Source organism: Poecilia reticulata, linkage group LG5 (genome assembly GCF_000633615.1).
Source record: "Poecilia reticulata strain Guanapo linkage group LG5, Guppy_female_1.0+MT, whole genome shotgun sequence".
Lineage (NCBI taxonomy): Eukaryota > Metazoa > Chordata > Actinopteri > Cyprinodontiformes > Poeciliidae > Poecilia > Poecilia reticulata.
In genome coordinates this window covers 29,019,795-29,029,584 of record NC_024335.1, presented here as the reverse complement: position 1 = coordinate 29,029,584, position 9,790 = coordinate 29,019,795, and the positions used below count along the sequence as shown (strand labels likewise).

The 9,790-nt window shown below is 40.2% G+C and overlaps 1 protein-coding gene across 2 annotated transcripts in view; it reads left to right on the top strand.

The window, feature by feature from the left end:
* The first annotated feature begins 1,684 nt into the window (after window positions 1–1,684).
* zbtb40 (zinc finger and BTB domain containing 40) overlaps window positions 1,685–9,790 on the top strand; it is a 15,909-nt gene continuing 7,803 nt past the window's right edge. The window contains exons 1-9 of one of the 2 annotated variants that reach the window (XM_008410327.2): window positions 1,685–2,280; window positions 3,656–3,820; window positions 3,905–4,320; window positions 4,682–4,884; window positions 5,990–6,188; window positions 6,253–6,636; window positions 7,373–7,579; window positions 7,699–7,863; window positions 8,312–8,526. In XM_008410327.2, the coding sequence (XP_008408549.1) occupies window positions 3,669–3,820; window positions 3,905–4,320; window positions 4,682–4,884; window positions 5,990–6,188; window positions 6,253–6,636; window positions 7,373–7,579; window positions 7,699–7,863; window positions 8,312–8,526 (1,941 nt within the window). In that variant the 5' untranslated portion in view covers window positions 1,685–2,280; window positions 3,656–3,668. The other variant, XM_008410328.2, reaches the window with a different exon arrangement.

Here is a 9,790-nt window from a genome sequence, read left to right as displayed (position 1 = left end):
CCTACATAGAGTGCAGAAAATATATATAAAAACAAAATAGTTTTAGAGGTTTAATTGAGAAACTAAACTGCAACTCAATGCAAAATTGGGGAAAAAAGATGGAAAAAGACAGGTGCAAAAAAAAAGCTTTACAGCATTTCCAACTACTAAAGGAACAAGATGGAATCTGCAAATAAAGTATTGATTTTATCAAGATAGTATCGATCTGAACTGATACAAACTTGATATTGTGAATCAACACTGAAGTGTTTCTTCCTAGAATTATGAGCCGGCTTGGTTGTCTTTAGACAGAAAATGCATCATTGAGCCTTTCTCTATTGCTGATGTGTTCATGTATGAATTCTAGTGTAAAATATTGCCATGGATGCAGGAGTAGGTGTTTGAACTGAATTTAAATTTTGAATGACTGGTTTGTCCACTACCTACTGACAGTACAACCCCACCACAATGCCCTGTGTGTCTAAACTGCATTCAAACTGAGGTGAAATGTAATGATTGAAAATCAGTTTGAAACTAAAACAAGATGTGCAGATCTCAACAAAGCGGTTGCTTCTGGAAGCAGCTGTGGGTTGAAACAATAGAAATATTATATAAAACATGTTAAAATATGCTAGTTGGTTCGGTTCAGCTGTTTGTAAAATCTACAGCAAGACAAAATGTTAAGCTTGTTAAAGAGAAACAGCCTCTTAGTTTTAGATTGACAGTATCAGGATACCTGTACCATTTTACCACACTTAACAAATAAGTCAGTCAGCAGCAGCTCTAACCACCATATCAGAAAAATCCCTCCCTGTCCCAGTGAAAACGATGAGCAACACTGTGTTCAGTGACAAGCTAGTTAGCAACATTCCAGGGAGTCTGTAGTATTAGTAATAAGTACTGTGTATTACTATAAACATTATGCTATATTTATTCCTATATTTATTTGTAATAAATATATTGTTTTGTTGTGTAATTGTAAAAAGAGCAGTGAGAAAGGAAAAATCTAAATAGACTGCCTGGAATGATGCTAACTAGCTTATCACTGAACACAGTGTTGCTCACTGTTTTCACTGGGAGAGTTAGAGGAGATTCATCTTTTCGCAGATTACCTGTCCCATAACAAATTGTCATGACAAGAAAGCAAGGTAGTAGCATGTCTTTAAAATTGTGCCGCTTTTTATGGGTCAAATAGACTCAAGAAATTGTAACAGCAGGGGGTCCAATTACATTTTTTGTCATGAGGCCCAAATTTCCTATAGTTTTTTTATATTTGATTATTTTTATCCATAGATAGTCATCGTCAAGCTCAACCTTTCAACACTGAACCCCCATAAATTATATTTATTGTTGTTTGGGAAAAAGTAAAGAATTGTCTTCGAAACAATAATTTCTTGTTTTCATGTTGCTCAATACCCTAGCTAATCTGGACTTATGGCAACTTTTAGTGAAAATCTTCAACCCCGTTACAAAAACAGTTGTTTTTGTTACAGGGTTGAAGGTTGGACTGTTCTTAACAAGACAGCCAGAGTGTTCAACCCCGTTACACTGTGATCAGTTGTTACAGTGAATTCAACCCTGTTACTTGATTCATTGTTATGCTTTTTTTTAAATAACAGCAAATATTAGACTAATATTTATTGTAAAGCTTAAGGAATGAGTCAAAAATATTTTTAAAAGCCTGATTTAATGTTTATTTTAAAGTGTATTTTCATGATTTATGAAAAGCGCTTTTACATTAAGTTGCCATATTCTACTTATCAGTCTAATTATTATGATTCAGAATCAAATAAACTATATTTACTATTAGTTATTTTAATCAAGGGACATGTGATCTCAGAGGAACTGGCAGAATTAGTTTAATTATGTTATAGAGTTACACCCATAGAAGCATGAAATTGTCCCGCTACGGGGTTGAATTTAAAGCAGCCCAAGTAACAAAGAAATTCGTAATAATGTTTGGGATTTCATGCACAAAGTGGCGAAACATATTTTCTTGGAGGTTCAAAGAGTCCTTCAATCGATAAAGTGTTCAAAATAAAAAAAAGAATTGTGATATATTTTTAAGTACCCTGAGACCCCAAAATGTACCGAATTCAGAAAATCACCCAACTGGGTCGACGTGCCGCGGATGCCGCGGATCGTATCAGTATTACTCTTCATGACGTAACGCGGACATCCGTGCATAGGCGGAAGTACTTCAGTATTGCGGTCGCCATTTTCAAAACGGCTAAGCTTTATTGCACACTGGAATTGTCCACTAAAGAAGTTTAAATAAAGAGCTGGAACTTTGAATGAAAGGTAAAGAGAACCAGCAGAAGCATGGCGGACCTGAGACTACTGCACGTCTCAGTGCTTATCCCTGTAGTTTTTCTTTAGTAAAGCTGCTTTCTTCATATGATATTAGCATTTTTAGCTAAAGCTATCTGCGGACTTATTACAGACAGACACAGAGGATAAATGGATGCTCCTATTTAGCTATAGTCATGACCTAGAAGTTTCCCTGTTGCTCCTTTAAGTCGACCAGGAGAGGTCTTGTTTTGGTTTTTCTAAAAGAGTTGGATTTCTCCTGTGTTCACTTCAAGGTCCGTTATCATTGTGTGAGGTTATGCTCTACAGCAAAACGGTTTTAAAGGAGAGGTTAAACGTCTCCAACGTTACTTTCCCTTCATTGGTGACCTGTTAAATTCAGGATAAAAATCTCATTCAGAGATAAAACTGAATAATCAAGCTCCCTGTTTTATATTAGAGACTAGGGGTGGTCTATATGGACTTAGGTTGTTATCGTGATATTTTGCAGTTTAATTGTGATAATGATAAGATTAGAACTACTTACTACTGCTACAAACACAAATACTGTTCATGAATAGCATTCCTATTTCAAATTAAGCTTCTTCAGGAGCCACTTAAAGAAACGTGATTTATATTACCAAACTGCGCTCAGACTTATAACATTTGTCCTTTTTTTTACATTAATTTATTGAGACAACAATAAATAAAAATTTCTACCATGATAAGAATTTTTTTTTTTTTTACAACAAATAAACGATACATTAAATGCCCACCCATATTTGACATCTGATATTCACAGACATTGAAAAAAAATGTTCTGGACATTTCTGCTAGTTGTTTTGTCCTATTCGCACCGAGTTAATTTTATGCTATTTGTAATAATTGTGGAAATTGTCTGTGTTAATCTCCTGCAGATCGGCCATGTCAGTAATACATTAAATAAAAATTCCCTTGCAAATTATCTGCTATATATTTTGCTGAACTCTGGGGATCTGTGATAATACTATTACTAATGTGATTAGTGATTTGGACAGAAGTGGGCGGGATCCAAACGTAACTAGGCATGTTTTGTTTTCCTGGGCGCATTTTTATTTTCTTTTGGCTAAGATATGCTACAGGAGATGTAACATTTGATGGAGGGGGTTCATCATCATATTAGAGACTTTTACAAAACAAATGTTCTGGTTTTCGAGCATCCTGTACGATTCCCTTAATAAATCCCATTTAAACATAATTTGGAGCGATTTTTAAGGTGCCTTGACATTACAGTAGTTGTGAATTGCTGCTAAATACAAATAGATTGTATTAAACTGAGCTAGCCAGAGCAAAACCCAACCCTGTCTATCGCAGTCGTTGGTTGAACTAGATTTTTTTTGTTCTGCAGATCAGTCATCACGATGATGGAGCTCCCTGACTTCAGCAAGCAGCTGTTGCAGCAGCTGTGGACGCTGAGGAAGGAGGGTCTGTTCTGTGACTGCACCATCCTGGTGGGAGACAGTTCTCACCGGGCTCACAAGGTCGTACTGGCTGCCTCTAGCATGCTCTTCAGGTAAAACATCTGAACTGTTCAGCACATTTTGCTTCGGTTTGAAACGTGGACCAGCAGAAACAAAAGCCTCTGGTCCTTGCGCAGGTCCCTTCTGGACAACTCGGACACCATCTCCATCGACACCTCCGTGGTTTCCTCCAAGGAGTTTGGGGTGCTGTTGGAAATGGTCTACACTGGCAGGTTGCCTCTGGGGAAGCACAACGCGAGCCGCATTGTTGCGGCCGCAGACAGCCTGCAAATGTTCGACGTAGCCGTGGGCTTTAAGAAGGTCCTCACCACTCTGGTGGGTCAGAAAGTCCCAGTTCCACAGACGAGCGGCCAAGAGGAGACCAGGAGCACCAGGAGCGAGAGCACCCAATGCTCAGCATCACCCAACGAGGACAAGTCGGCCTCTGAGAAGATGGAGACGACAGCTGAGGACAAATGTTGCCATGACAACAAAGAGGATGAAGAGGAAGGAACTGGTAGAAAAGCCTGTGACGAGGTCTTGGACACCTCAGGTTTGTTTACAAATGTTACAGTAATTTACCCAAATGTTTGTTGAACCATCTTTAGCAGGGGAACCGATCAGTGTAATCAGTAAGCTTGTGTATTGATGGTTTTCTTTCCCCTGATTAAGCAGCATATAAATTAGCTGCATGAAATGAGGTAAATATGTAATTGTAGTACCTGTGCTGAGTTTTCCTTCACATCTCCATCACATCAGGTTTGGTGAAAGTCTCTCCAGCTGCCAAACATGGATGCCTTTTAACGTACAACATCCTGATAAATATTGCATCCAGGGAATCTTCTGCATTTACAATTGAACAAACAAACTTTTACTAGCAGAAAAAGTCGTATAAAATTGTTTCCCCCCCCCAGAACCTGAAGAGGCCACCCCCTCTGGAAGCGCAGCAGCAGCAGCAGCAGAAAGCAGCCCGTCGGCCACAGAGGTGCCAGAGGGACCGGCTGCTCTGCTGCTTCAACATTCCTCTCAGGTGGTGGAGCTCCTCAGCAACATGCCGTCTGTTCTGGAGCTGCTGAGCCAGGCAGCACAGAGCAGCCTGGACGAACAGAACAGACAGGTACAACAGGTTCAGTCCTCTCAACCATGGAGCAGCATAATCCTGTTCACACTGACAGGCTTGCTTCTCCATTCTGTCTGTAACACTGCCTGTCTGTTGCCATTATCTTCTTCTCCCCTTTGCTTCAATCTAAGCTGTTCAAGTTGAAATGTCCTCCAAAATGTTAGAAATATTGACACTGCAGACTTCATGTTCTGCTGCTGCTGCTGCTGCTTAGGATTAACTTAAATGTTAATGATCCCCTTCAAAAAAATGCCAAAGCTTTTTCATTAATTCATATAAAGACATCAGCTTATTGTATGTAAATATATTTACTAAAGTTAATTAAAATTAGATTTCTAGCAGGAAGATGGAGATCTCTGGATGATTTTAAAATTGATTGAACAAACTATATGTGCGAATGAATTTTTTTCTTTTAACATGGTGGTTGGATTGTTCTTGAATTAAAAAATAGAATAGAAATAGTGTGGAACTTCAGGTGTGACGGCACATTGAGGCATGAAACTTCACACCAACATACAAATTTATTTTAAAAAAATATATGAAAACACAATTAGGAATGATATACATTGTAAGGACAAGATTATGGCTGATCATCAATAACCATCAATAACCGTGATGAACCGATTATTGTAATAATCAGCAACCTATTTAGTAAGTGAATAATGAATACCTGGAGTACGCAGAGTCTAAAACAGGCCATTTGTTGAGAGAGCAACACACTCACAGAAGTAATTCAGCCAAAACTGTACAAAAAACTGATACATTTTACATTTAAAATGAAAAACCTTTTTGTCTTTCAATGTGTTCTACCTAGAACTCGTCAAGTGGCATTTTTAACTTCACCTAGTTCAAATTTATAAAAAAAAGAAAAAGAAATATCTCAAGCACATTGTGCTGTTCAAATATTAGTAGAAATAAAAAAAATAGATCATGCCTGAACTGCTCAGTCCAGCAGAAACGCCTAAGCTTTTCACATGTTGCTATTTAGCTGCAGATGCTTCCTTTTGCTACAGATGATCAAATGTTCACTAAAGGTTCAGTTTTAATCCAAAACATTGGTGCTGCTCTCTGAAGTTCAGAGGTCACGTTGTGTCTGTGTCAGGTGGTGAGTCAGTGCTACGAGGACAGGGATCCAGCCTCTGTTTTGGAGAAGTTGATCGGCAGACTGAGGGATGGAGGAATCAGCGAGGGCTCCTTCCTCCAGCTGCTCTGCGGCGTCCAGAAGAAAGCGCTGCTGGCGTTCCCTGAACCGCTGCGGTCTCTGCTGGACCATCCGGATGAGGACACACTGCAAGCTGCAGGTAGAGAGAAACAATGTGTTCCCTGCTTTTCACGCCTCATCAGAATTTTCTCCATGTTTTCCAGCTGACTCAGAGGAGCCAGACGACTCCACGAAGGAGCCAAACCCGGAGGAGAAGGCAGACATGGAGACCACCGAGGACCAGAGCGGCGAGGATGAGGCGGAGGCCGACGCTGCAGCAGACTCCTCTTTCCTGCCCTCTTCCGACTCCAACCGCTACCCCTGTCGGTGGTGCAAGAAGACTTTTAACTTTAAGTGCCGGATGCTAGCCCACGTGAAGCGCTGCTCCATGTCACAGGAGTGTAGGGTCCAGTGTCCGCAGTGCCCCAAGAAGCTGCCGAATCAGCGGGCTCTGCAGCGCCACCGTGGGGAGGTTCACCGCAACACGCCGCGCTTCAAGAAAAGGGTGGCATGCGATATCTGCGGACGCAGCTTTGCCCACCCATCAGGTGAGAGTCACCTGACCTTTGATCTCTGCTGTCATGGTAACTTTTAAAGGAGCAGTATTATGTAAGATCAACTTTTTTGAGCTCGACATCATGTTATGTTATTTCCAAATCAAAAATATACCCAGAGTGTTGCCTCGATTCTTTCATGCATGTTTGAGAAATCCTTTTAATATCCATGGCAACCATTCTGCTGTAGAAAAACCTGGGTGGATCTAGCTCCGCCTTCGAGGATGAAACTCCTCCTCAGAGATGCAGTTTCCAAGTTTCCAAGCCTCTGTCTCACCGAGCAGCCGCTGCCCCGTGACTCTCCCACTCAGCTCGTTCAGACTAGCCAGCAGCAATTGGCAAACACCTGGTGAAAGTGGTGTTTGCTACTTTCACCAGGCTCATACACTATTTGCAGTGTATGAGCCTTGCCCATACATTTCAAACTCACCTGAAAAAGATAGTATGGGTCTGAGATCAGGGTTTGTGATTGCTGCTCTAAAAAGTTGAGTCGTTTTCATCTTTGAGCTACTTGCACATTAATTTGACAATATACTAGGTGTCAAATTTGTCTTTCCCACTCAGTTGGTTGTTCTGTAGCAACAGAATGTTATGTTGGTTGATTCAATAATGTGTTGAATTCAGTTAGCTGATTTCAGTATTGAACACCACCTATAACAAGGTCATATTGTGTAGAATAAAAATCTTTGTTCATGCAAATTCCCCACCAACCAAACCTATGACGTTTCAGGTTTGGTTTACCACAAACAGGCGGAGCACCTTGAAGTGAAGCCGTTTACCTGCGAGGAATGTGGCGCAGTGTTTGGAGCCAACTCTTCTCTGAAGAACCACATGAGGCTGCACACGGGAGAGAAACCCTACCACTGTCAGCACTGCGACATGAGCTTCAGCGTAGCCGCTGCTCTGGCTTACCACACCAAGAAGAAACACTCTGAGGGTAGGACAGTATGGCATTGTGGCTTCTCACTACCAATATGGAGGAATAATCTCTACGATTATATATGTATTTTTTGTTTTAAACCTTAAAATATTATCTGGTCTTTTTTTTTTTTTCAGGAAAGATGTATGTGTGTCAGTACTGTAAGTCTGTGTTCGCCCAGTCCATTGAGCTCACACGTCATGTACGGACACACACTGGTGACCGGCCTTATGTGTGTCGAGAATGTGGGAAGGGCTACAGCCAGGCCAGCGGGCTCACTGTCCACCTGCAGACCTTCCACAGTAAGAACCCACTCAGTCTGATGCTGACACTATTATTACCCACAGCAGGGACACAACTAACAATTATTTTATGAGTCGATCATTCTATTGGATAACAGTTTGGTGTATTCTGCAGATTTTTAATTTAACCACTGAAACATTTTTTATACAATATTAGAAACATTTTACATATATGTGCCCTCTCTGACTTTATACAGAAAATGGCTAACTTTGATGCACTTTCTCTCAGTAAACGTTCACACAGAAAGACGTAATCAGAGAGAACTGCTGTGTACTGACTGTTTCCTGCCGCGTTCTGACTGTTTCCTGCTGTGTTCTGACTTTTTCCTGCCGCGTTCTGACTGTTTCCTGCTGTGTTCTGACTGTTTCCTGCTGTGTTCTGACTGTTTCCTGCTGTGTTCTGACTGTTTCCTGCTGTGTGCTGACTGTTTCCTGCTGTCTTTCTCAGACCTGTCAGAACCTCATGACTGTAAGAAGTGCTGCCTCAGCTTCTCCACCCTGGAGGAGCATCAGCAGCACATTCAGGAGTTTCACCCTAAGGAGTTCCACAAGTGCAACACTTGCAGCAAGGTGTTCCAGAGCGCCGCCCTGCTGGAGAAACACAATGTGACTCACTCTGGAAGCAAGCCGTTCAGCTGCCAGCTCTGCAACAAATCCTACCAGGTAAGATGATGAATTTCTGTTGCTGTGGCAAGATGGTTAGAGAGAAGAAGAGAAATAGGAAGGGAAGCAGACGTGTTGTCCACTGTAGCAGGTGGACTTACAAACAAATGTGACCAAAAACAATTTTACACAAATACTATAAAACTGACTGATGAGTTAAGTTGGCAAAAATAAACAATACTGAATTTAAACCAACCAAAATGGATGACATGTACAAACAGCTAAACTGACATGGTGCTCTCCAGTTGAATTTATTTGTTTAACTACACTCAAGCCTTAAAACAAAATGGTGTTCCATATTACAGGCAAGACTAAATATGACAATAAGAAAAAAAAAGTTTTTTTTAAAAATACAACCATAAAAACCAGGGCAAACAAAACCCTAACGTTAACTTATTAAATTAAACAATAAAAGTTATATCAAGATGTTCTATCAAATAATCTGTAAAAATTCAAAACATAAACAAGCCTGGGATGATAAATGTTAGGAATAAAGAAGAAGTGTGGCTAAATCAAACAAACAGGAACGGTAACTGAAAATACTAAAACTGAACTCTGGGAAAACGGGAGTCTCTCTCTTTATGAGAGAAAGTGGGAGACTGTCTTTAATTTTATCGGACAATTAATGAACAAAATAGAAGACTGTACTTCTTGTGGTACGGTCTGCAGATCTTCCTTTAGGTCTGTTATGAAGAGCATCATCTGCTGTTGCAGCAGCATCAGAGTCAGGAACATAAATAACAGTTTTACACAAAATCAGAAAGATTTACAGACATTCTGAGCATCCTCTTCATAAGACTGTCATGAAGCAGAGTGTCTTCAGTTAGAGGTTTCTTCACTATCGTTGTAACACAGACAGCTACAGGAGATGCTTGCTGCCCACTGCCATCAGTGGCTACAGTAACTCTTTGAAGATCTTTGGATATTACAATAATATCTTTGGATATAAGATTAACAATATAATCTTTGGAGTTACAACAACAGCACATTTTTTCATTTGGATCAATAAGGTATTTTTGAATTGAATAAACAAGCATCAAGGATTGTGTTAAATATAGAGAAATGACTTATTGTATACCAAATGATCCTGTTTGGTTTCCTTGAAGTGAACCATAATAAAGACATTTCTCCATTAAGTAATGCTCATGGCTTCTTTTGATCATTTTCACAATTATTAGTTAGTGTCCTCTGACAAAGCTAAATTACATCTCTCTCTCTCTCTCTCTTTCTCTCTCTCTCTCTCTCTCTCTCTCTCTCTCTCTCT